Genomic DNA, 27,158 nt, shown 5'->3' on the forward strand with positions numbered 1-27,158 from the left:
TAATGGGAGGTACGCCTCAGAAAATGTACATCTGCGAAAATGTTGGAACAAACTAATGCTTTTATTCAAGTGATTTTATTTCAATTCTAAGCCACAAGATATAAACTTTCATCAAAAATGGTAATCTATTTAAAATCAGAGCTATGTGGAATGTTTCATGTTTATGTATAACTTTGCTAGTAGACCCTCCTACACAAGGAAAATAATGTGCCCAAATTCTGTTATTTTTACAGTTTGTAATATATCAAGTACTAGTTCTACCCATCAGTTTCATATTCTTTAAATAGATAAAACTGAAAAAAAAAAAAAAGAATGAAGAAAACATAAAGACACTTTGAAAAAGTTACTTTCTAATTCCTTTTTTGGGAAGAAAGGATATCGGAAAAACTTAATTATGAAACATATTCTAATAAAAACAAAAAAGAATTTAAAGGAAAATATGCATTGCACACCCTTCTTACCCCATTGTTCCACTTTGCCTGTATCATTGGAAAGCTAAAGTACCTGGGAGGGGGCAGAGAAGGACTGGAAGCGAGGACAGTGCTGGGTGGTAATAAAGAAGGAAAAACTGATAGGTTTGATATGAAAATGTTGCGGTGATATATTAATCTGATATTGGGCTCAAAAAATCCAAGTCAGAAGACATTTGTGTTTCAATTTTCTTTTCAATGATCACTACAAATCAATGATCACTACAAATCAAATGATCACTACAAATTTACTGGACATAATAAATGTATGGCATCATTGAAAAAAAGATGAGGTCTGATTTTTTTTTTCTCCTCCAAGGAAGGCTTGCCATCAACATGAGTATTTATCATGAAAGCTCAGCTACTTAAGATACAGAATACTGTGATAAAAAAAAAAAAGGCTAAGACACCATGTCACCTCAAAAGAAGAGAAACTTGGAATTATTACAGCCCCTTTTTGCTAAAATTACTGGAAGTAAAGTGAGAAGTAGCAATTCATAAAATTCTCAAATGGTAACTGTAAAATGATATTGAAACCAACATTTCATAATTTAAGGGTATAAGAATTAGCAAAAAAACAGGCTATAAACACTTAAATATGTGGTAGATATACATACATGTCTACTTATGTTTACGGGGAGTATCTATATACTATTTCAGAACATTTGGAAACAAAAAAGAAAACAGACATACATAAAAACTATATTTTCAGACTTCCTCAGAGGAAATACTTCTCTAATTCATAGACAAAATAATGGAGTAAAAGAAAGTTACGTCAAGCTACTGCTAATATAATTATTGCTATTCGAGTTTTCCAAATTGAATGGTTAATTCACTATTTCTGCAATAGTGAAAGGGACCTAGATCAAACAATGGAGCCCACTGCTGCCTGCATTCAGAAGCAATTTACAGACAAAATGTAGTTTCTGATATCAGATACATTTAAAAGTCACAGAATTTTGGAGAAAAAACTAGGACTATACAAAATGAAGTACTTTGTAACACTAGTACTAGAGATATTTTATAATACCAATTTAAAAAGTAAATTTTGAGCATTGGCTATTAGAAATTACTATCATATGAGTGTACTAAACATCAAATGATTACTGGCTAAAAGTAATAGTTCAGAAGGACATCTAATGTCTTATGTGGGACTGTTTCTCAAGAGGGTAGCCCATAATGATTTGCAAAATTATCAGATAATGGTAATAAGTTATTGATAAATCATTACATAAATACTATAAGATTTTTTTGGTATTTATACTGTAGTTTAGGAGAGGCTTTTTTCCCTTCAAATTTACTTCATGAGATTATGATTGACTTCAAGTTTTCTTTATAATTATTATTTCAATTAAGTATATCACATTAAGGCAGCTCTCTTGAAATATCCTAATTTTCCTGATATTCATGCAAGACAACAGATCAATTTTGGATCCAGAATTTTCTAAACCATAAGTTTTAGTCAGCATAATCTGATTTGGGATGATAACATATTTCTGCCTTTAATGCTTAACTGAGGAGAACAGTAAAGCAAAAGACAGGTAATGAAAGTTGTTGTTTTTTTCCTCCCACATCTTCATAACTTGGTTGGACATGATAGATTGGCTAGCTTATTGATTTAGGAATGATCAGCAATATTATTTTTCCTAAAGGAATATTAAGGTGATTTATAACTGATTAGAAAGCTAATTCTAGCTTCCTGTGTAAATATGTACAAATTTATAAGTTTGACTCTCTTTCAATTTTTATCTTAGAAATATCTACTTATGCACACAGGTGATTTCAACTTTGTAGTTCCTCAAGCTGAATTCAATTCCTGTTTTCATACTTATACTTTTATACTGCTGGAGCAATAATAAAGTGTAATAGTTGAGGGCTAAGATATGGGTTAAAATATTGTTCATGTCTTTCACTAGCTGTGGATTTTCAGTTACTGAAATGATCTGTCATGTTTCTAACATTTATTAAAAAGGGGTAATGCAATCTCTTATATTATAACTGATCTCTTAAGGTTTGGGTGAGAATTAAATATATTAAAATATACAAAACTCATAATGGTGCTTGTCAAATAATAAGCACCCAATAAATGTTAGCAGAGAATATCATTGTTGCATTATTTCTCAATTTGAATTCTTGTTTATACCATGGAATTAATAAATTCCTTCAAGGGTGAAATGTATGTGTTCAGTAACTAGTCATATTTGTTCCAATTTCTTATTAAAATTTTTCTCAAACTTTATTCAGTTATAATGTTTGTGGGGTTTTTCCATAGTTCATGGACTTAAATAACTATGTTAATGGGAAATGTATACTTATCATTAATAAATGGCTCTGATGTGATCATTTTTTCTACTGCCTTAAAAGTATGTAAATGATAATTAAAATTAAAACATTTGTCAGCTAAAGTCATCTCTTGTGCCTCTAGCAATATCTACACAGCGCATTCTACAATAGCGCCTTATAGGAAAGCTTTCTATAGGTGACTGGAAGGAAATATTTAGAGGATGATGGGCCACTAGATCCATCAAAATTTAGTAGCATTAGGACAAAAGATGGCATAGACATGGCCATAAAAGAATGGTAAGACTGACACAGGTGAACGCCCAGGTGCCCATTCATCAATATTGTGGATACATTTTCTTGCTACTACTTTCTATAACATTTGAAGCTTGAGGTACTTTACATGCCAGGAGAATGACTTTTACCCTAAGACTAGAAAACCAGCTAGGTTTCAAGAAAATGGAACAGGAAGACTCCCCCTAACCCAGAATTCTTCCACCCTTGTAAGTTGAATATAAGACATATATATTAAAATTTCACTGGAGATTTTAAATTTTATTATAATGAGTAGTGGTTAAGAATAGTAAGTTCTAAATGTATGGCAATATGAAATAATTCTTAGATCCTTAAGAGAATTAAATACCAAACAAATATATTTATATTTTCTCTCTGAGAAGATAAAATATCAATGAATAACAGGTGTGAAGTTTTGGTTTATAAGAGCACTCTCATTTACTATTCTGCTCTCATGTTCCTTATACAAAAGACCTTTCATTTCAACATTATTTGAGCATCAGCTATAATTATTTTATTTAGGATAATACTAGCAGCTATAAAATTCCCTAACATACATGCGGATTCTAAGAAATAGAAATTTATTTCTTACTATATAACAGTTAAAAGGAAGTTTTCTATAGGAATCCTTTGTACTCTCTGCAGCTTTTCTCTAAGTAAATATAAAATTATTCCAAAATAAAAAGTTTGCTAAATAAAACAAAGTGAGTCTTCTTGGCCTGTGTTTGGCTTTTTTCAACATAGTGATTCAGGGCCCCAAATTCTTCCATTTTGCATCTTCATCTTCCAAAAGGGCCTCTTTTAATGTTTTCTCCTAGCCAGTATACGAGGAAAGAGAGATCTTTTCGGGAAGCACTCGCTGGTGAATAACTTTCCATTGATCTGAACTAGTCACATGGACACTCATAACTGCAAGGCAAGCTGAGAAATACAGTCTAGATGTGTGCCTAGGAAAGAGGACAGAATTTGGTGAGGGACCATTAGGAACTGCCAGTCTTTCCTCTCATATATCAATTTGCATCTATCTTCCAATGCTTAGAAATACATCCATCTGCCTCTTCAACAGAGACAACCAAAATTCCCAACCAGTTACTGCATAAAACTCCAATTCCAGAATCTCTGGTGATAAAGAGCTTTTTCCATCGCACCCAATTTCTCTCCAGGAGGTTAAAGAACTTGAAAAATAAGCTCTCTGTCCTGATTTTTTCATCATATCCAATAGACAATGGTGGAGCAAAAATTTGGTAACTGGAAACTAACAAAACCCCTTCATTTGTAAAGGAAAGAATGGTAGATGGCCAACAGTCACTGGACCAAAAGATGATTGAATCCTCCTGGGCAGGCCCTGAGACACCCCTGCCCTGACAGTAAAGACAGTACCTGGTTTTCCTGGCTGTCCTTTCTCAGAGAATTTTATGTCTATTGTTCTCCAGCGTTTCTGGCTCTGTTTTCCAGGGGCTCTTTCTTGTCTATTGTCCTCCATGGGCCACCTCTGAAGTAGGAATTGAGGAGGATGGCCTCCTTGAAGGTTGTACTGCCTCATAATCTAGTTTTGTTGTGGAGTGAATATGGAATTCAAGGGTTTTATAGAGTCACATATTTTTATTTTTTAATTTTATTATTATTATTACTTTTTTTTTTTTTTTTTTGCCAGGCTTCTTGTTTCTTTGGTAACACAACTCACTCAAAATATTAGCAGACATTGATCTAATCCCTTCAGTCAGTTATGTGTGCCAACAACCAGAGCCAAAGACATTTGAAGTTCTTTTCTAGACTTTATCCTCTGGTTTTTGTTTTATCGTTGTTTTTGTTTGTTTGTTTGTTTTAATAAATAAATTATCTCTCTCTCTCTCTCTCTATCACCAGCCTGTGCCTCTCCACTCCAATCTCTCCTTGCAAAAAAACCGTATAATTCCTGTTAGGTGAAGTAGTACTACTAATGAGAGCTTCTGTTTCAGTTATTAAACAGTACGGTATTGTTAAAAATTCCTTCTCTTTCTCTGTATTTTATTATAGAATCTGTTTATGATGCTTTTTTAGGAGAAAAGACAATAAGGCATTTAAAAAATTGTTTCTAAAGCACTTAATCGTGTGACTACTGTGTATTTAAGTGCATCTGGATAATAGTGGAAGACATGAAAATTAATAGAAAATTGACTGAAAAAGCTGACCTCACATTATATCATAAAGACAAAGTGTTTTAATATTAAGTATGTTGTTCCAGTTGTCATTACCCCTGAAATATAGAGGTATAAAACAATGATTTTTTGATGCTTATAGAATCTGGTTAAAAAATTCGGATAAGGCACAGCAGGAACAGCTTGTCACTACTACACAGTGTTTGAGGTCTCTGCTGGGAAGACATGAGGCCTCAGGCTGATTCAATGCCTAGGAAAAGGAATCATCGAGAGATCTTTATATTTACATGGTTGGTGATTGACATTGTCCATCTTCTGGAACCTTAGTTAGTCTGTCATCCAGAAAACCTAGGGGCCACTCCCTGTGGTCTTACTGTGTGGGATGATTTGGGCTTTCTCAGAACATGGTGACTAGGTTCCAAATGTGAGGGTGCCAAGAGAACATGACATTTTTATGCTATCATATTTGAAGTCATATAGTTTCACTTCTGCTATATCTTTTGGCTGAAGCAGGCATAAAGGTCTGCCCAGGTTCAAAATGAAGACCACAGACTCCACCACTTGTAGGAGGGGTGTCAAGTTTACATGGTAGGAAGAGCAGAATATGAGATATTGTTGCAGCCAGCCATCTTTGAGTATACACTTTATTCAAATTAGTCAATGTCTACAACATTTATTTCCCATTTTATATCTGCATTATTTACCTTCTTGAATATATCTGAATATGGTTATTTTCATGCGCACTCTTACTAAATTATGTTCTTTTAAGTCATTTACAACTTTTTTTAAGAAAGATAATATAATTGTATCAAATGTCAATATTTTTACAGATATCCCGACACAGAAGAAATCATTCACAACATGTCTTGAAAGATGTCATTCCTCCATTGGAACAATTGGTAAGTAATTCTTCCACTCCAATGTTGTATTATCTACCTACTGCTATAAAATGAATTACCCTAAAACTCAGCAACTTAAGCACACATTATCTCATGTTTTTGTGGGTCAGGAATCGGGCACAGCTTAGTGGAATCTCTTAGAGCAGTCTGTGAAAAGGTTGTAATCAAAGTTTGAGCCAGAACTGAGGTCACATCTGAAGGCTTGACAGGGGAAGGATCTGCTTTCAAGCTCATGTACATGCTTGTTGCCAGTATCAGTTCCTCCATAGGCCGCTCTCAGTTACCTGCCACCTGGGCTTCTCCAGCATGGCAGCTTGCTTCCTCAGACTATGCAAGTGCAGCAGGCAAGCAGTCTGCTAACAAGATGGAAGTTGAAATCTCTTGTAACCTAATCACGAAAGTGATAGCCCATCAACTTTGGCACATTCTATTGGTCAGAAGCAAGTCATTAAATCCAGTCTACACTCAAGGAGAAGGAGGTACACAAGGTTGTGAATAGCAGGAAACAGAGATTTGGGGCAGAGGAGAGGCTACTGCAAATTTTGACAGTTTTTTTTAAGAAAAATTAATACCTTAGTATTAGATCCTAAATCCATGGGAGTGGGGATTAGATCCTAAATCCATGGGAGTGGGGATTTTTTTTTTTTTCACTTTTGTTTCTTGTCATATCCTAATGACTAGAAGAATGCCTGAAACATTGTCAATAACATGAATAAATGGAATATTAAAGATATCTTAAAGACACATAAGCCCAAACTTTCTAATATATTTTAATGCTTTTTTTTGGTTAATGACCACCTTCTTGATAAATATAATGCCTTTTTTCTGCATGCTCATTCTTCCTGCTATATTTCACATCGGTTGACATTCTCCCAGTCCATCGGCTCACAGGTTACTGTACAGCGATGACTTTATTCCTATCTATTTCCTACTGTTCCTTTTCTATTATCTTTGGGCTTTCATTCTCAATATCAAAAATACTTCTTTTCTAGGTTCAGTTCTCTTATTTTCCTTTGCTTTCCATGTTCTAAATCCCTCATCTTCACTCCAGCTAATGCTCCATTACTTCTTTCTGCTTTAGAATATAAATTCTTTACAAGAATTGTCAACCTTTACTGTTGTTAAGTTCTGTCTGCCCTTTATTTCTTAAACCGACTTCATTTAGGATTTTATCCCAACCACCTCCTTTTAAGGTCATCAATTGCTTTCATGTTTCTAGACCTATCTGAGAATTAACCCAGTTGATAACATACATATTTTTCCCCCTAATCTGGCTACTGATAAACCACTTTCTCATGGATCTCCAATCAATTAAATGGCCACCCATTTTCTGTCTCCTTTGCTGGTTCTTCTTCATCTTGTAGCTCAGTTCTTAACTTTGTTCCTCCATATTCTCTAGAGCATCTCATTCAGTGTTATGGCCTTATACACCATGTTAACTAACCACTTCTCTAGGATGGAAAACTGCCCTAAACTCCAGCACTGTATATTGTGGTGTTTTCAATTATATACATCTAACATACATCTCAAATTTAACGTATCCCAAATTGATTCTAATTTTCTCCCAAACTCAGTCTTCTCTGTTTCACAAGATGCTAACTCTATTTTTCCAGGTGCTTCAGTCAAAACTTTTAACATTTAACTTTACTTTGAATTCTTTGTTTCTCTCATAAGGTAAAACTTAAACTTCAAGGAAACCTCTTAGCACTATCTTTAAAATATGTCCAGAATCAGTTCACTTCTCATCACATTTATGCTATCATCACTTGCATGATTTATTTTAATATCTCCTAACTGATGTGCCCATTTTTACCTTTGCTCTCTACTTTTTATTTTCAACACAACAAACAAAGTGAACTTGTTAAACTATAAATTAGATTGAGTCACTCCTTAGATCAAATTGCTCTCTGGCTTTCTATCTCTCCCAGGGTAAAAGCTCCAGTGGTTCATAAGATCTTACTGCTCCCAGCTACCTCTCTGGCCTCATTGTTTCCTTTTTCCTTCTGGCTTATTTTGCTCCAGCCAAGCTGACCACTTTACTTTTCCCACAGGACCACTGAACCTGTTTTCCTCTCTGCCTAGTACAAAATAATTTATTTGGCGCCCAGAAATTTGTAAGGCTCATTCCGTCACTTGATTTGTATCTCTGTTCAGATATCACCCTTTAAGATAGGTCTTTCCTAATCTCCCTTAAAAATAAACAAACTAAACCCCCACCATTTCCATCCACACTCTTTTTTTTAACACTAAATTAATTTTATCCATAGAATTTATCTCCATATAGCACACTATAAAATGTATTTTTGTCAGTCATCTCATTAGAATGTTCTATGAGAGTAGAGGTACTGTTTCCTATGTTCATAACTCCATTCCCATGATTGTAATGATTGCTAGAACATGGTAAGAACTTAGTAAATACATATCGAATGAGTGCACAAATGAAACAGGTGGTGGCTCTGGATTTTACTTCCCAGTTTATGATACACAGATCTATACTTATATACATTCTCTTTATTCACTCACTCTATATCTTCAAGTGCTAACCAGTCATTTGTTCTAGTATGTCTCAATGTCATTTCAAAAGTGAAATCTCCCAAATCAAATCCATCATCGCTTTCTTCCCATACTGATTCCCCTTTCCACTGCAGTAGCGAACATTCATCTGGGCTTAGAATACATTTTATTTGGATCCTTTATTTTCTGTATGACCCTTCATATAAGTCACCGGTTTCTGAAGCAGTTTGTCCACAATGGATGTGGTCCCCATGTTTTTCTCCACATGTACACGCATACTCTTGCCCAGGCTTTGAAATACTTTTGATACCCCCTACCCTGTACTCAGTGCTTCACAGAATCAACCCCTTTTCCACTGATCCTATGCAGCAATTCCACACCAACCTTCTTTAAACAGCACCTTCACTCTTTCGTTCTCCTTGTCAAAACCTCCAGCAGCTTCCTATTCTCTATAGCATCAAGTCTATAGACCTCTCTCATGGTACTTGATTTACCTTATTTATCACCTACTCCCAAATACATACCCTCAAGCCAGCAATAGTAACATGATTAAGGTATGGCTCACACTGAAGGAGCTTGGATTTTCTGTAACAATTATAGTTCCTTTATCCCACCACTCTTTTGTGTTGTTCACTCTTATTTCATGGGTAATAGACTTGTTCCATAGCTAGACTGTTAATGTGTTGAAGTTAGGGGTCATGACTTGTATTTTCTTTATTATATCATACGTGCCCTTCCATTGCTTTTGGCGCTAGTGTTTGTTCAGAAAGGCCATGTTTGTCAATTGATTTAATAATAAGATATTAAAGGTATATTAAAATAATATTGTTGGTTGCAGATATTAAATAATATATGCCTGCTCTCCATAGTGAAAGCCAAACTTTCAATTTAATTCGATGTAACAATATCTTGTTTTCAAAATAATTACTCGGGTCACAACTTAGAGAACATTTCCTCTGGGAAGTATTTCTGAGTTCTCAAATTTGACTTAGGCAACCCTTCTTTATTCTGACTCCCTATAGCTGCTTGGTTTTGCTTTATCTCTAAATTGCCTCTATCTTTAATCACACTAAAATTGCCTGTTTCCTTTTCTATCTCTTACTGAACTGTTATGCTATTTGAGGAGAAGGCTATGCCTCATTCACTGGTTTCCTATTTGGACTTTATATAAGGTCTGGCACAGTATAGTTGTCCAGTAAATAGAAAAGTAATTGTGTTTCTTTTCCACAAATTTGGATTATAGAACAAATAAAGCGCATATAAATCATTATAAAAGTCATTTATTTTAAATATAGCAAATGTAGATGCTGGTCTGAAGTATTTGATGAAACATGGCAAACAGACTGAAAATGGAGCTATGTGACTGTGTATATGTAATATAAATATACATGTGCAATTATATATAATTATATATGTATAAATATATATGCAATTATATGCAATTATATTTGGACAACGCCTTAAGATATCTCAAACGTTTTGCATAATACATGTATTAATTATAAATTTTCAAAATTCAAATTATGGCTATTAGTAAAATTTAATCAATAACCAATGCTGTTTTTGCGCTATACTTATATATCAAAAATAGACTAATGTTAAAGAAATAATAGAATATTTAGAAATGTTTTTCTTAATTTGCTTTTCTAACATTAAGGTTATTCGTTGTTTAACTGGCCTGGTTGGCTGTCTTGACTTTGCAGCCTCAATTCTTAACAAACAAAATTCATTTTGAATATTCTAAATTATGAATAGCATATTACTAGATAATACATCTATGTTCTCAATGCTCTATTCTAGGTCCGAAAGGTGGCATTGACAATGGATTTAATAATATGCATTATTCCATTATAATGAGCAATGCCTTCCATTAAATGGAAGGAAAAACAATAATTTGTAAACTCTTTAGTTTGTAATCTCTCTAAATCTCATTCTCTATCTCTATCTTTCTTTGTCTCTCTCTCTGTCACACATACACACAGACACACACATACACACACACACAGCTCTAGAAACTTTTGGAACTACAAACCAAGTTACTTCCTATTCTTGACTTGAGTTTCCTGGGCTCCTCTCTCTGAGTACTTGTTTATCTCACTTTGTCTTGTGAACACAGGTTATTTTCCATTTTTATCCATCAATTTGTACTCGCATTACATTGCTTATTTAACGTGATTTTAAAAGCAGAAATGCTTATCTTTTCCCACAGCTCTTATGTATGCATTATTCCATTATAATGAGCAATGCCAAAATAACCACCAGTTCTCCCAAACAGCAAATTCTGATTAATTTTTAACTATCCATTACCATTTACACCAAAACTTGAATTATTCCTACAACATTTACTTTACATCTGACTAATCTAACCTTATATATATATTTTACTTAGACTCATATATTTTTTTCACAAATCTGGCATGTTCTATTTTCTATCTCTGCAACCCTCCTTCCTTCCCTCATGCCTCAGTGTTACTTCCAGGGTCATCCATATGTTTTTGCAGTAGTTTCCTTTGGTAGCATATACCAGTATGAGCTACTATATATGAAATAATAGACATGAAAATACTTTAGAAAATAATAAAATTATTTAAGTTGGTATTATCATTCATTATTTTTATAATATGGATTTTTGAGATTATTTATGTCCAACAGTTGATGCTATATAAATCTCACTTCTTTTATCTCTCATATTCAGAACTTCTCTGAGCATTTTCCAAGAATCATAAGGGGCCTTTGCTTTAAGCATAACTGGCAAAAGTATATTATTGGATCCATCTCCTTTGGAGGAAGATGATTCACTTTACAAAAGTGGAATCTGCCATGGTGGAGTTCCAAAAGATGCTATCTTCCTTTGGTGATCATGCTTTATCTGTCAACATACCCTTTAATAAAGTAGATTGTGATATATGTGTTTAAACAGAAGCATAATGCTTTTCTTTTGAATAGTGTCAAAAATACATTTCTAATTGGAATCTAAAATCTCATGGTGGAAACTACTCAGTTCACTGACAGGTGACATCATTTATGCCACATGGTATGCAAATCCATATGCTATCAACGCAAGAGACCTAAATTTTTTTTCTGAGAATCCATGTGGGTGCTTAACGAGTGCTACAAGGCGGCAATGATTTTAAACAAGAAATGTCAAATATACTAATATGTGTTTGTTTCCTGGTCTTGTATATGCCATATTATAACTGTTCATGAGATCTAATTATTTTCAGGGCATTTTTCCCTTCTTCCCCTAAAGAAAGGTTTGAGAACATAACCCTGTTTATAACATGTTAAATCTTTATCATCTTTATTTTTATCAAAAGAGTATAAGACATGGCTATGGATAACTCTGCAGGAGTCAAAAGCCTGTGGCAGTTTTCAGAGAATCATCTGCTACCTCCTGAGCTAGGAGGATTTGGAGGACAGAGCTCAGGAAGTTGCCATGGCTTGAGGGCAAAGCAGGTTTCTGCAGATAAACCTTAAGTCACAGATTCTACCTTTTGGAGCCAGATATCATTTTTTGGATTAATTAATACGTGTGAGGGCTTTGAGGATGAAAGGCATTGTGAACATACAGTGTTTTCTTTTTTTTTAAACAAAAGACAGCCACTTTGAGGGAATAATCTCATTGATCAGGCTGTGCTTTCTTTAAATTGCAAAAAATTCCAAAAGCTCTTTAGTCTTTCAAAATTCTACTTTGGTAAGATAAAATTAGGTTTTCTAAAATAACATCCTCCCAGATCTTCAAGCTGGTAGTATGTTAATAATAAATTATATAATTTGATAACTCCAATAAAAACCATCTCCAAGTTTTTATTGTTTCTTGTGCCCTTTTGTTCAAATAGGGATGTGTTTATGAATGTCAGTATTTATTGAGGCTATCCCTGTGCTAGGTGCTGTGCTAGTTTGGGGTATGCAATGATGTGCTAAATACTCATGTTCTTTTCTTAAGGAGCTTTCAATCTAGAGGTAAAGTATTCAACAGGTAAAGGAAGGAATTATTCTGTAAATGAAAATTAAAAGCATGCTTTGACAGCAGAAAAACAAGTTTTTATGAAAGAGGAAGCGCCTATCTTGGAGTAAATAGCCATAAATCACTCATTGAAAGGAATATTTAAACTGAGATTTTCAGGATGGATAGAGTTTGTCAAGCAAAAAAACTGGAAGAAGAATGATACAGCAAGTAAGAGAAGGAACAGCAAGTACAAAGGTGTGGAGGTCAGAATACAGTTGTTACATTTGAAAAAATTACAAGAATCGCACACTGGGTAGAATAGAGAAATACACCAGCGGCAGAGGGAGGCAGTACTCAGCTCATGAAGGACCTGGAAGCGATGGTAAGTTTAGAAGCAATTAATATGCAGAAACAGTCACAATAAGTTCTCCCATCCAGGCCCATATTTTAAACTCTTTTAGCCCTAGAGTAGAGAAAAAGAATATACACAACAGCAACAAAAAGGCTATTAACATTGAGCAATCCTTTCTTTCTTACTGTCTAGACTGAAATTAGGTTATAACGAAACAATGAATTATGCTAATAAGTTGCCCAGGCAGTAACCAGGAAGGCTATTCTCACTGAACTCCACTGACAGGCAAATAAAGAGAAACATATTTAAATCAAGGACACAAAGAAATAAAATTCAGGAAAGAAGAGAGAACCTGAAGATTGGGAAGGAGAGGTGAGATATAGGAAAAGCCTCCAGAAGACTGAAGAAATCTCTTGAGACACAAAGAGGTGCCTTTATCAGCCCGTTTCCCAAACAGAATCTGGATTTTTTGGTGTGACCAAAAGAAATTCTCTGGTTACAAGATGAAAGGCTCAGAAAAGAGGCTATGGGGTTTTTAAATTTTCAAATAGCAGCTTTTTCAAGATGACATTTTGATGAGTTAGGGGTAAATAAATCAGAGACATGTGGTAAAATTTCCCTTGAAATGCATAGAAGTTTAAAATGATGGCGAAAAGCACTTGGCAAAACATAATATATACTTTGCCGAACCTAACATTTGAAAAATTGTTCAAGGTATTCAACAGAACCCTAAAGCCCAACATTTTCTCTCATCTGAGTGAGAGAAAGTAAGAGAAAGAGAATATCCATGAAATCATTGAGCTACATATACACTGATGGTTATAAATAAGTTGCAACAAGTAAACCATGCCTAACTTTGGGACTTAAAATCAAGACCAGCTTCTCAAGAACTTCTTGGAGAATGCTTAGTTGACCCTTCCCAGGCACCACTCGTGCATGGTGTAGAATCATTTTTCTTTAGTTTTCTTTTACTCTCCTTTTCATGTAATCATTGTATTTAATTTGAATTTTGGTTTACCACTTTTAAAAAATATGTATACAATAAATTTTGTATTTACATTAGGCAAAATATTATAATTCATGTCTCTAAAAACATCACATTTCATTCTCTAGCTATATGTATTGTAGTTCTATAATTAAGCATTTATATTTTTTAATTAGTACCTCGTATGATATATAGATAAACTGAATTTTTAAGGTAATTTTTTTCATTGTTTTAATTTCTATTCCTAATGGATTGTGTCCACAGCAAATCCACACACATGGTTAGCAGATCTTTTATAGCAAAAAAGAGATAGTATAGAAATAATTGAAGACTAAGAATAAAAATGTAACCAATGAGGTACAAAAAAGAAAAGTGCAATCTAAAGTGGTACAATCTAAAGACAATGTCATGAGAAGAAAGGCCAACTGAGTTATGGTAGAATGAATATGTTCGAGAGCTCTCATATACAGCTTGGTGATTATAGTTAATAATATTGTATTGTATACTGGGCATGTGCTAAGAGAGTAGGTCTCAAGTACTCTCACCACAAAAAAAGATAAGGAGATGGATAATAGCTTTGTGAGGAGATGGATATGTTAATTAGCTTGACTATAGTAATCATTTCACTATGTATATGTATAGGAAAGCATCATGTTGTATACCTTAAATAAGATTTTTATTTTTAAAATAGAATATATATATATACTTTTGTATATAATTTATAATTATATACAAAATATACAAAATATACAAATTATATACAAAATTATATATATATATAAAAGAAAGCCAATGGAAAGAAGACAGATAGTTATATCTATTTCTGTGGGTAGTAGAGAAGTAAAGAAAATTAAGAAGAAAAGAACCAGCATTTGGGGGTAAAACGATGTAACCAGGTATGTCCTCATTCTGAGCTTTGTAATAGAAATCATCAAAACAAACAAGATTATCAGCAAAGTACTGTGATCTATTAAAACTTCAGAAAAAGTAAAATTCTTCATTATTAAATACGAAAATAATTAAATGCTAAACCTGAAAATTATACTAGCCCTGGATTGTAGTTACAGAAATGATGCAAAATTTTCCTAGAAGCAGACCAGACAGTCATAGGAAGTTTCACAGGGTATACTACTTTGAGTAGCTCACTCAAGTTTGGGGCTGTGACTTATTTCAGTTTTGTGAGTCTAGAAAAATTATGTTTATCAATATTATCAGGGCTTACAGAAATAATGCTCTATAGGGACTATAGATCTCACAGTAACCAAATTTGTAGGAGTCTGATGTATAAAATATAATTCTGATTTATAAATTTATAATAGTGGTTATACAGATGCTAACTATTTAAGTCACCCATGTTCTACGTCAAAGAACTTAAGAAGCTGAATTAGGAGTCAAAGGGTTGCCAACAAACACAGAATCAGAACAAAGGGGAAAAGAACAAATGTTGTAAGGCACAGGGGATTTGTGGTTCTGGTGTGCCAATCCCTTCTCATCAAAATCTGGTAAAAGTCTTAGATTTGGTTCATTTCCATTTATAAACATGTATTTTAATAGAATACTTTTGGTGTTGATGAAAACCTATTGTTTTCTATTCTACTCCTTTTATCTGAGAACAGTGTGAAGCCTTCATATAAAAAATTGCAATGTCTGTACTTATGATTACGGGCTCGTCTTTCTGCCACGGCTGCTACATTAATCAAAGGTTGTCTTCTGCTCTCCTGCCTTGTCTATTGCTTCCAACTTAAGTTGATAAACAGGTGCTATCTGGCTATCCTACTGCCATTCATTCTTTTCATCTGTATCTGCACAGTTGTGTGTACTAAGTACTTCTTCAATGCTAGCAGACTGGCTGGCATCCAATCTGGACAAATTGCTGATTTTTCCTGTCATTTAACATTAAATAGGGCTTCCAAGGGACATTGGACAGATAGCTCAAGAAGCGAGATTCAGCACCTAAAACTTAGTTGACATTTCTCAAGTATACATAGTTTAGGGAGTGTCACTACCTTAAAGATCTTCAAGTTGGCCCAGAATTTGTCATATAGCATCCTAAACTTAGACTTAAAGCCATACATAATTTTGTAGATTACTAGAGACAAGACTTTCTGAGTCCCAAATGACCAACATACTCACCTGTAGTTTATACATCATTGTCCTTTCAAACCATGGGATTAATGTAAAATAGAAATAACTAGAATAATTAATATGGTACTCTATATAAACGCACATAAAAAATACATAGCAATCTTCTGCTTGCCCTAATACTTCTTTAGCTCCTACGAGCCTCCCAAGATAACTGATTCCTAGCACCTGGAACATAGATATTTCAAAGGATAATGACAAGGCATAATAAAGTAATTAAATCTACCTTGTGGAAGCTTTGCTTGCCAGCATGGACTTAAAATAATGCAGTAGTTTCAGTGCGGAAAGCTTGTTTGGAATTTTCTATTTCAGGGCAAAGACCAGTGTAAGTCCCTGAGATGGCTTGGGAGGAGTATAGTACCCAGTCCCCCCAAAAGAGGAACAGGAGTAGCTTGAATGTGAGCTCACAAGGATATAAGCCTCGATAAGATTAAGACTGTCCTATTAATCTTTGCAGTCCCATTGTGAGCAGAGCAGGTGTATTTAAGTGGATGGGGATGTTACTAATTGAAAATTTGTTGAAAGAATGAATGACTGTCCATCAAGTATGAAAGAGACAATGGAGAGTAATAAACACCTGATTTCAGAAGTTGTAACATGTGCCTGATGGTTGTACATGTATATAACTACATGTAGAAATATGCCTGCAGACACATATAGGTTTGTAAAAATATACATGGTAGTGGTAGATGTAGTAGGTAAGAGTACATAGCAGAAGAAATATTAGCTTCTTCTAATGACACTGAAGGCAGGTTGGACTTTGAGAGATGATATGAAAGAAGATAATGAACTTGCTATTGACCTCTTCCTCTTTCCTATTTTCTGGGACTTCTGTGCGGTCATGCCTAGCAATTATATTGCATTGACCTAAGATCATGAGAAATGGCTCAGCCTGTCCTATGGCAATGTTGTCACATTAATAGAGTCTTAATATGAGAAATCCAGCCCCTGTCCTCAATATCAGGTATCTTAAGAGGTCTAGCAGTGTCCGGAGGAACACTGCTTATGTATTTCAGGAGAGAGAATTTCAAGGTATATAACTCAAGCCTGCTTATGTTGATTTGTTCTTGCAAGAGTATTAGCTCTTTGTTTTCATATTTCTCTTCGTTTTTAGAGAAGTGATCATCATTAATACATTTCTGGGTACTAAATGTCTATGCAATGGTCATTAAGTGAATATTTGAGGGGTAAGAAAGGCAATATTCTTAGCTGAAAATGCATGCATCAATTTTTGTGATTGGTTGAGAGGTTTGGTAGTTTTTTGGTATAAATTCAGGCTTTTGGTAACTATTTTATTTTCATCAGAAGAAAGCTTAAACAAACCAAATTTTGTCCATGGTTACATGACAAAATTTCTCAATATACATTCATAAGGAAAGGACCCCCCCGCCCCAACTTCTAATGCTAATTGCTACTGAAAACATCTTTCTTCCAAACATTTGTAGAAACCAGTGCTGCCCAGAGTTAAACACTGAACTTATTATATGTGTTTAGAGGGTAGACAAGATTTCTTGGCACCAAGAGAAAGCATCAGTATACATAGAAGAAAAGGTAGGAAAAGCAAACAAATAGATGTATGCAAATACAAAAAAGGCATTATTGAACATCATTATTCTAAAAATTGTGCAAGAGAGCTTCCTTAGACTCTTCTACACTTGTGGAGCATATCCTGAAGTATAATAAATTTTCGGGAAATGTAGATACATGAAAAATACTCTAGAATTATCATAAGTCATCCTTATTTATTCAAAAACGTGTTTGTCAAATATATTTTGAAGGTCAAGTATTGTGCTTTGCATTAGAAATACAATAACGAACAAGTCAGAAAAGATCTTACCTATATCAGAGTTAGTCTATAAATAGCCAATTCCCTAACTGGTAAAATTTTAGTGGTTTGGGAAAACTCATTTACCCCCAAAATCTCTTCCTTACACCTATCCTAGTGCAGATGAATTGGTGGGGGGCCGGGGGCGGGGAGGACTTGTTCCTATAAAGATTTAAATAAATATTTAAATAGACATTTATTCATCCACTCATTTGTTCAAACAATATTTATTATTGTGACTATTCGTGCCAGCAAGTACTCTAGGTGCTGGGAATTCAGATGTGAAAGGTAAAGTCACAGCACAGATGCATATACAACCAAATAAGTGGACAATTACAATATGATCCAATAAAAGCTGTGACAGTGACAATGGCGAATGAAAATGGAGATTCAGTATAGGGGTATCTAAAAGACATTGCAGAAGAATCATGGAAGGACTCTCATACAACAAGCAGATTGCATTTTAACATAGATTTAATATATTTAGGAGTTTGTGAGATGGAGACATGGTGGAGGTAGAGTATTACAGTCAGGGGAAAGTATATGGAGTGGCACTGAGGAAGTATGGTCCTTTGATATTAGGCAGGTAACTTCCTAAAGCTTTTAGCATATAGCATAGAGAAGGTGTCAGCAATTCACCAAGATGAAAAGATGGAACATAGAGAAAGACTTGATTGGGGAGTGTGGGACAAGGGGAAGGTAGAAACAGAATGCTTAGAAATTAAAACACCTATTATAGACTTTTCTGGAAGTCTATTTTCATTTATTTACCTTAGAACTTCACAAAACCTCTGTGGACTAGTGAATTATTGAGTCTCTTTTAAGAAACCTACAGATATATTAGTAGTAAAAATGAATAAACACAAATAGAAAAGTAAGCAAACCTATATCAGAGAAGAATTAATGAGATATTGCTACACAGTATCTCTTGGTAACAGAAAAAAATGCATGAAATATTATTGGTTTAAAAGCTCTTCCGTGATTCAGAAGGCTGTTACCTAGTTCTACTGAATTCTTCTCGATCCATTGCCTCAGGAGGTACATGAGGAAGTGAGGGTGAGGAAAAAAAACCTTATTTTTGAACTTTTCCAAGGATGATCGGGAAAATTAAGGAAGACATTAAATCTGTCTTTGTTTTGCCATTGTTAATCAATTTTGTAAGAAAGTGACTTCAATGCCCAGAAGGAGAAGTGAGTAAAGGTGTATCACTATCTAACAAATCATTCACATTATTCTTTGTAATCTTTCTTTTGGATATTAGGGGCTTGTAATGACTATGATCTTTCAGGCACTTCCCATAAGCTATATATGCATTATTAATGAAGTTCTATGCCTGGAAACTTCTATCATTGCAAGGTCTATTGGAAAGCATAAGCTCATTTAAACTAATAATGTATGGGAGTTTGTCACAGTTTTAACATATGCGTTCTTCTTGCAGATGGTTGAAAAAGAAGGTTATCTTCAAAAAGCTAAAATTGCAGATGGAGGAAAGAAACTAAGGTAATAAAAGTTCTTTAATTCACTTTAATATAACTATGCTAGTTCCCCATCTCCTCAATTTGTGTCACCATAACTGTTTGGAAAGGCCCTATGGTACAAGACCAGACAACACCCTGCTATCACGACGATCATTATTTTTACTATAATTATAGTTTTCCAATAAAGTATTACATTCTATATTATTGCACATAATACATAAATGCAGTGCTCTTGTAATCCCGGGACTTGAAATCTTAAAAAAAAAAAAAAAAGTAATAAAAATAAGATAATGGGTCTTGATTTCTGGGGTTAACAGAGTAACCCCAGGATGAATGGACTCATTCTGTAAAAAATAAAATTTCTCTACAACACTTTGGAGGATGAATGGACTCATTCTGTAAAAAATAAAATTTCTCTACAACACTTTGGGAGCACAGTTTTTTAAGAATCGAGGATTTGAAATACATTTGTTGTCCAAATAAAAATTATGTGAGAAAAACGAAAGAAAAATAAGATCATCTGTCAGATAAAAAGTTGGAAGTTGCTACATTTGGTGGCGAGTTAAGCATAGAGTAAATGAGAGAAATTGAAAAGGTAATAAACATTTTCCAGTAAACAACAGAAACACTTTGAAGGAAAAAATAAGGTTAATAGGGAGTAGAGAAAGATGCTAGAATATTGTGTATGTAGCATTCAGAAACAATTATCTCCATTTTAGAATATTTCCTATTTGTCACATAGGTCCTATAACAGTTAATCCCTGAATAACACGGGGTCCGGGTCACCCCTTCCTGCGCAGTCAAAAAGCTGTGCAACTTTAACTCTAAAGTCGGCCCCTAGCATAGGCAAATTCAACTAACCTTGGACTGAAAACAGTATTTTCAGTCCGTGGTTGGATTCCCCAGTGGGGAAACTGCTGTTGAAAATGCAAAAATACTGCTTTCCCTCTGCTTGGATCAGCAGAGGTGGACCCAAAGGTAGGAAGGGCTTATTGTATTTACTGAAAAAAATCCTGCTGTTTGTGGACCCATGAAGTTCAAACCTGTGTCCTGCTAGGTGATATGTAAGCTACAAAGGTCTGTAAAAAGTGCTCAAATCAGGAGATGTGGCATTTACTCATGACCGTATTATTAACAGTTAAAACCATAAAGAATAAATGTACTAATTAGCACACAATGGGACACTTGTTAATTGTATAATACAATTCATTACTAGAACGGCACTCTGGCCAACACTAGAAAAAGAAGTATGTTTTTATTTGCTTTTTGATCACTATAATGACATATGTATATATTTATTTTAAAAAAGTAAAATTGGAGGCAATAATCATCCATAATTCTATTACTTAAAATAGCTTTTTCAATTTTAAAGAACAAGCTTATTTTTTGCTCACATTGTCTTATTCTGGGATAGCGAACAGGGCATTCAATCCTCTTCTAGACTGCCTCTGCAGTAACACTGTACTCACCCTTCTTTGAAGGGTCCAGAAGATGCACAGGAGATGAGATCAAATGCAAGGTTGCTTTAAGAGACGGGGCAAGCTTCCGCCCCTCTGGAGAACCTGGCTTAGTGAGTTGAGTTCTGAAAGGGCAACAGAAGAGATTCTTTGATGTTGACTAGCCCAGATTAGTGTCCTTTTTTCTCCTGGACCCCACTCCTAATTATATCAGCTCATGGAAGGAGTGTGGAGTGTGCAGCAAAAATTCTTCCTAGGATGAATAAGTCAAGACCCTTTCTTACCTTACAAGCCATATGGACAAAAAATCCAAATAGAGACAGTAAAAGACACAAGGACTTGTCTAAATTATTGCTTCAGGCTTTCATTGGGGAGTGGGAGGAGAGAGCAGAAGACAGCTTTGGTTAGACTTACCCTCTAGCCTCATGCAAGGAGGAGGGGAAGTTCTAAAAGGAATTCCAAGAACACAAGATGACGCCCTGCCACAGTGGTTCTGTAAAGTGTCCTTGCTCATAAATCATTCAAAAACCATCTTTATAAATTGTTTTCCTAGAAGGTGATGTTGAGAAAAACCAGAGAACAGGAATTTTTCCCTAACCTACTCACATGAATATATTTTTAGGTAGTTTCTATCACTGTGTATACCAATTTGTGTTTGTTTTCTTTGTTAATCAATTTGCATACCATGTCTGTGTTCTGGTATAAATTCATTTAAACATTAGTTTGTACTTTTATTGTTATTTCAATCAGTACTTTTATTGTTATTTCAATCACTTTTATTGTTATTTCAATCAGTTTGCATGCCATTATGAATTCTTTCAGCTTTTTTTCATTTAAAGTTATATAAATTTTGGATTTGCATTTTTTTTAAATCTCAGGTGCACAGAATTGAGTTCATTATACTCTTTAGTGTGTGGCCTTGTATTACTATCATCTGGGCAGGAACCCTAGCTAATTTTGTTTTATTCTCAGTCTCCAGTCCTCACTTCAATCCCTTGTAGAATGCATTTTCATCAAATTCACTCTTCATATATTTATTTAGCTGTATGCGTGGCATTCCGGAAAATAGTATGCACTTGTGTGTACGTGAATGTGTTCTAAATTGCATAAGCCTTTTTGTGTTATAAACCTCATTCTGTTTCTTACTACTTTCATTCAATGTTTGTGTTGGACATCTAACTATATCTATATATTTAAAATAAGTACATTTCTTCCAGCTGCAACCCATTTTGCCATCATGTACATACACCAAATTTTACTTACCCAGACTCCCAGGAGTGGGCACTTACATTGTCTGTAAGTCCTTCGATCCCAAACAACATTTCAATAAACCATACATGTATGGCTCCTTACAAATCCATTAGGAATTCTCTCTGGTGCATATACCCAGGTGTGAAGAATCGCTCGGTTGTCAGGCACACACATTTATAAATCTATGGAGTGCTACTGCCAGATTTTCAACTGAATGAATGCACATTTCACACTTCCGCAATGCAAAAGGGCTCTGTCTTGCCATAATCATCAGCACACATCTTCATATAACTCTCAGTTTTACAAGTTGATAGCCATAGAACATTACTTCAGCATTGCATTTATTTTTATTCCACTGGTCGGTATTTCAGTTGAGCATCACTTTATCTATTTATAGTCAGCCAAGTTCTGCATTCTGAGAATTGCCTATGTGTAAACTTTGGCTATTTTATATTATTTCTCACTTTTTTGAGAGAGAGAGAGAACTCGTAAGATACTCTAGGTAGTAATACCCTCTCAACTTTAGACTTTGCAAATATCTCCTCCAAGACCCTCATTGTCTATTTACCTTTTTGATGAAAGTTTTCAGTGACCAGAAATCTTTAAATTTGATCCTTATTATTGCATAATCTTATTCTTAATTATTTTTATTATAAACACTTTAAAAATTGAACATTGTAGATATAGTCACCATGTTTAATAACACGATATTCCACCATGTGGATGGGACTGTAATATATCAAACCATTCCTATATTTTTCTTTTATTTGATTTTTAAGTTGATTCTGGTTTCATATTAAATAGTCATAATTGCAGTAAACCTCTTATTACTTGTCAATTTTTCATTTATATTTTCCTAAGATAACTCTAAGCCTGCATTACTTCATTAAATCACAAGACCATTTTTTTAAATTACTGCTATATGTGGTCATATCGCTTGCCCAAGGAGTCTGTACGTTTTTGTAACTGGCAATAAAATGGTCAGTTTAATTATAGGCTTAAAAAATTCTGTAATTTTTGGCCTACTGATAATTTAGAACTGTTAAAAAGTATACCATAGTTGCTCTAATCTTATGTAAAATTTCTTATGTAAAATTTCTTTTGATAACCTTTTCCCTATTCATTAAGGTGCTTCACTATATTTTATACATTTTAGTGAATTAATAAGCAGTATTACTAGATGGTTACTCTGTCAGGCACTTGGGAAATGTTTTATCAGTAATACTCCAAGATAAGCTGTATTATTACTTTCAATTTTACAAATAGAGAAATTTTGCCATTCATATTAACCTCTCCTTTCTCCCAAATCTTGTTGTACAAATTGTTAGTGTAAGATTTTAGCTCTGTCTTCTGTTTGAAATAGGTTAGTTTTTTTCTCTCCTGTTAGAAGTCACTTTAAGTCAGGGAACAAAAATTGTCCTTTCATTTCGTAACATCGACAGTATTAAGGGCTTCAACTGCCACGTAACAAATACTATTCTATTGATAATTATACAGTTTTCTACTAATTAATCCACGAGAGGTCATCCATAATTTGAAGAGGCCCCAGCCTCTCTGAAGCTATATGAGACCTTAACTAAAAGTTAATTTCAACAATTTAATTTACAAAAGGCACCTGACAGCATGTACACTATTTCAGTACCCTTATCTCTCTACATCTCTTACTTCATACTTGCCCCTTCATTGTCTCACTTGTGGCTCTGTACATCTTATCACATGAAACCTCTTACTCTGTCTGCTCTTCAGACAGGCATGGGAAGACATACTTGCAGCAGAAAAGGTGGATGGAAGAGGGGTATGGAAAGAAGTAGAGTGAAGGTAGTGCAGTGGTTATGTCTGCTAGCGCCCATTTCCATCCTGGGGCCCATAGCTATTAAGTCTAATAGCTTCGTTTTGTTTTTCTTTTCTTTTTATTTTTAAACGATTGTTACTCAGAATAGACTTCTTTTAGAATAGATACCAAAGTACACTTCTAACACAAAATATTTTTTCTTTAGTACTTTCTGCTCAGGATCACAATAAATTCTTCCAAGTTGAATCTATCTTTCTTTCTTTTTGTGTTCAGTAGTGAGGACTAGAAGGAAGATTTAGAGAGTATGTAATATAGAAATTAATTTGTTAAAGGTTGCTTCAGTTTTATGATTTCCATCATATGCTCTATTATAATTTCCAACATCTGATAACTCTTTGAATACATAAAGCTTTTACATTTCTTGCAATACTGACAGATGTGTGTATTTATACCTCAGTGTCTATTTGACCTTCCCTTTAGAAGTGAAAAGTTACAAGAAGCTTAGAATATGAGAAAGAAGAAATAAGTTCTTATCCTACCAATATGAGGACAAGTCAGAACATTCAGCAGTATCTCAGCGATTTTGCAGTAAATCAGTCAGGGACACTGCAGTAAATCACTTTCACTCCCACCATTGGTGCGGAATCAAGTCAAATCCAGTGTGACCAAGTCAAATAACAAGGCAGGCAGCCCAAAGAGAGTCTGAAATTTACCAAGTAATCTCACATATATTTCTCTCTGACGTTTTGGTTTGCCACCCTATCATTACCCAAAGGAGACATAGGAGAGGTGAGTGTAGGATATAAAGCTCTGATGTTAGAACAAATGACCATGTTAAACCTGGAGCTCAAGCTAACAGATTCTTATAACCATAATGAATATGTTAAGGGCTGTTTTCCATCAAGAGTTCTTCAGATAAGCAGTTATGATCAAAATTGCTGTTATTATGTGCTGCCATCCGGTGTCCATTTTGTAGAATGCAAATAGTTTTCAGCCAAGCTGATGCTTGTGTTGAAATTTTTTGTTTTGTTTTTGTTGTTGTCGTTATTTGAGAATTTTTTTGTTTTGTTTTATCTTGTTTCATTTTTCATTTCTGCCTTCACAACTTATGATTTGTTTTAGGAAAGTTCTGCGAAGTGTCTCACTTGGATAAAATGCCCCATCGATTGCATAAACTGTAAATCATTGTTCTTATTCGAATTTAGTTCCTCTTCCTAATTGAAGTAAACACCTTTTCTCCCTTAGATGTGATTTGATTTTGCCAAAAAAAAAAGTTAAAATAAATGTCTGCATTTCTTGTATCTGTTTCCTGCACTGCATCACTACCATCAATATCAATCCCTCACCTGACCATTATCCTGTAAATTTGTGCAGAGACTGTCTCACCTATTTATGGCACCTCCGACTTACCGAAGTGGGATATTTCTTGAGCTTTGTGTCTTACTCAATCCTTAAGTCTACCGAACAGTTTGGGTTTTATCCTGCTCTGTGGAAAAATAGAAAAGAGTGCCCTAAAAGTTAAGATTATCAAATGATGAGGCATTAACTGGCTCCCACTAATGGATAAATTTACCTCCTGGCCATCATGGGAAGGTAGAAATGAAAGGGCTTGCAGTTCAGCATTCCAGGACAGCGTAGGTCAGGCCTTGCCCCAAGAAGAAAGACATTCAAGTACTTCTTTGACAATCCTGTATCTTCCTTTCTCAGAGCCTTTCATGAGTTGCTGCATAGATATGTTCAAAGTGACTAAGGGAAAGCAGACATGTCACCTTCTCTAGAGACAGTTGCTAACAGTGGAATAAGCATGGCCTTCAAGGTCCAGGAAATGTGGCCTGAATCCCATGTTTATGATTTCTGTGCCCTTGGGTAGGATGCAGCCTTGCTAAACTTCAGTTTTCTCATCTGTAAAATGTGAGTATTACCCATCTTCCAATGTGTTGTTTAGAGAATTTATTCATTTCCATGTTTATTACTTGTCTCTTGTGAGGTAAACTTCTTAAAGTCTCTCTTATTTGCCTTTATGTATTCAGTCTTTGGAATTGTGTCTGTCATGTGGTAAATGCTCAGTAGATACATGTGATTGGCTTAGTGATTAAATTACTTGATACATAAAAACACCAGGTCATCTTATTGACATATGTCAGAGAAGTCAAGAAGACCTCTAGAGAAAGCTCAGATATTGCCACTAGAATTATAAATTAGAAAAAATTATACTAAATCAGAAGCATTAAATAGTTTTTTTTGTTTTTTTTGTTTTTTTTTTTTTAATTCTAGGAATGACATCAAAACACCCAAGAACTAAAGAACAAAAAAGAGAAATGCAGGAAGTGGGTGCTTTGTAGTTCTTGTTAGTGAATAACAACAAAGAGTGGGAAAATCCGTATGTGTGACCCTCCTGAAATTTGAGAGCCCATAAATTCTTTTACTCAAAAACTTTTAATAAGCACCTACTAAATGTCAGATTCTGTCCCCAGAATTGGGAAAGCTCTTAGAGGTTAGGGATGGTGTTTATCTCTTTGGGGGAATTAGGGGAATAAACGGTCTTACTTTCCATTCTGAAAACTGTTTCATCTTCAAAAGGTCTATTCTAAAAGTTTCATCAGAGCTTGCTAGACTCACCTGTCCTGTAAGCTTGCAGTCACTTCCTAAGTTGTCTCTCAGTATCCCAAAATACAGTCACCTGTAAGGATTTGGTTTCATACAGAAAGCATTAAAAGTTCAAATCAGGCAAAACCTTGCCAATTGACCCTTTTCACACTCTCCTCAGAGCTGAAAATGCCATTCACAAGGCTCAGTGTGTTAGAGTAATGGGGTAAGAAAGCTCTTCCACTGATATACTGAGAACAACAGGTGACACAATGAGCCAAACCCATCAGATGGAGAATGGACAGGACAGATACTGTAAGGATGATGGTCAGATCTCTAGAGCAGCAGTCCCCAACCTTTCTGTCACCTAGGATCTAATGAGAATCTAATGCCTGATGATCTGAGGTGGAGCTGAGGCGGTGATGCTAGCGCTGGGGAGGGACTGCAAATACAGATGAAGCTTCATTTCCTGGCCTGCCACTCACCTCCTGCTATGTAGCCTGATTCCTAAACAGGTCATGGCCCGCTACTGGTCTGTGGTCGGGTAGTTGGGAACCCCTGTTCTAGATTACTTTGTTATGAGAGGAGGTTCCAACCTAAGTCATAAGGTTAAAACTTGTTCTCATTAGCTGAATTCTCAATCACTCCTGGACTAGAGGCTTTCGACTCACTTTCTGGTTTTATGTTCCTACTGAGTGCGATGAGTCTGCTCATCACAGACCAAAAAGAGACAGAAAATGACTCTC

The 27,158-nt window shown here is 34.8% G+C and overlaps 1 protein-coding gene across 1 annotated transcript in view; it reads left to right on the forward strand.

Annotated features, from left to right (window-relative positions):
* The window catches only part of ARHGAP15 (Rho GTPase activating protein 15), a 303,245-nt gene that overhangs the window by 66,231 nt on the left and 209,856 nt on the right, over positions 1–27,158 (forward strand). The window contains exons 3-4 of the mRNA XM_025039513.1: positions 6,013–6,081; positions 19,287–19,348. Of these exons, the coding sequence (XP_024895281.1) occupies positions 6,013–6,081; positions 19,287–19,348 (131 nt within the window). The remainder of the gene's footprint in view (positions 1–6,012; positions 6,082–19,286; positions 19,349–27,158) is intronic.

The sequence above is a fragment of the Pteropus alecto genome, unplaced genomic scaffold (assembly GCF_000325575.1).
Source record: "Pteropus alecto unplaced genomic scaffold, ASM32557v1 scaffold3, whole genome shotgun sequence".
In the NCBI taxonomy this organism is placed as follows: Eukaryota; Metazoa; Chordata; class Mammalia; order Chiroptera; family Pteropodidae; genus Pteropus; species Pteropus alecto.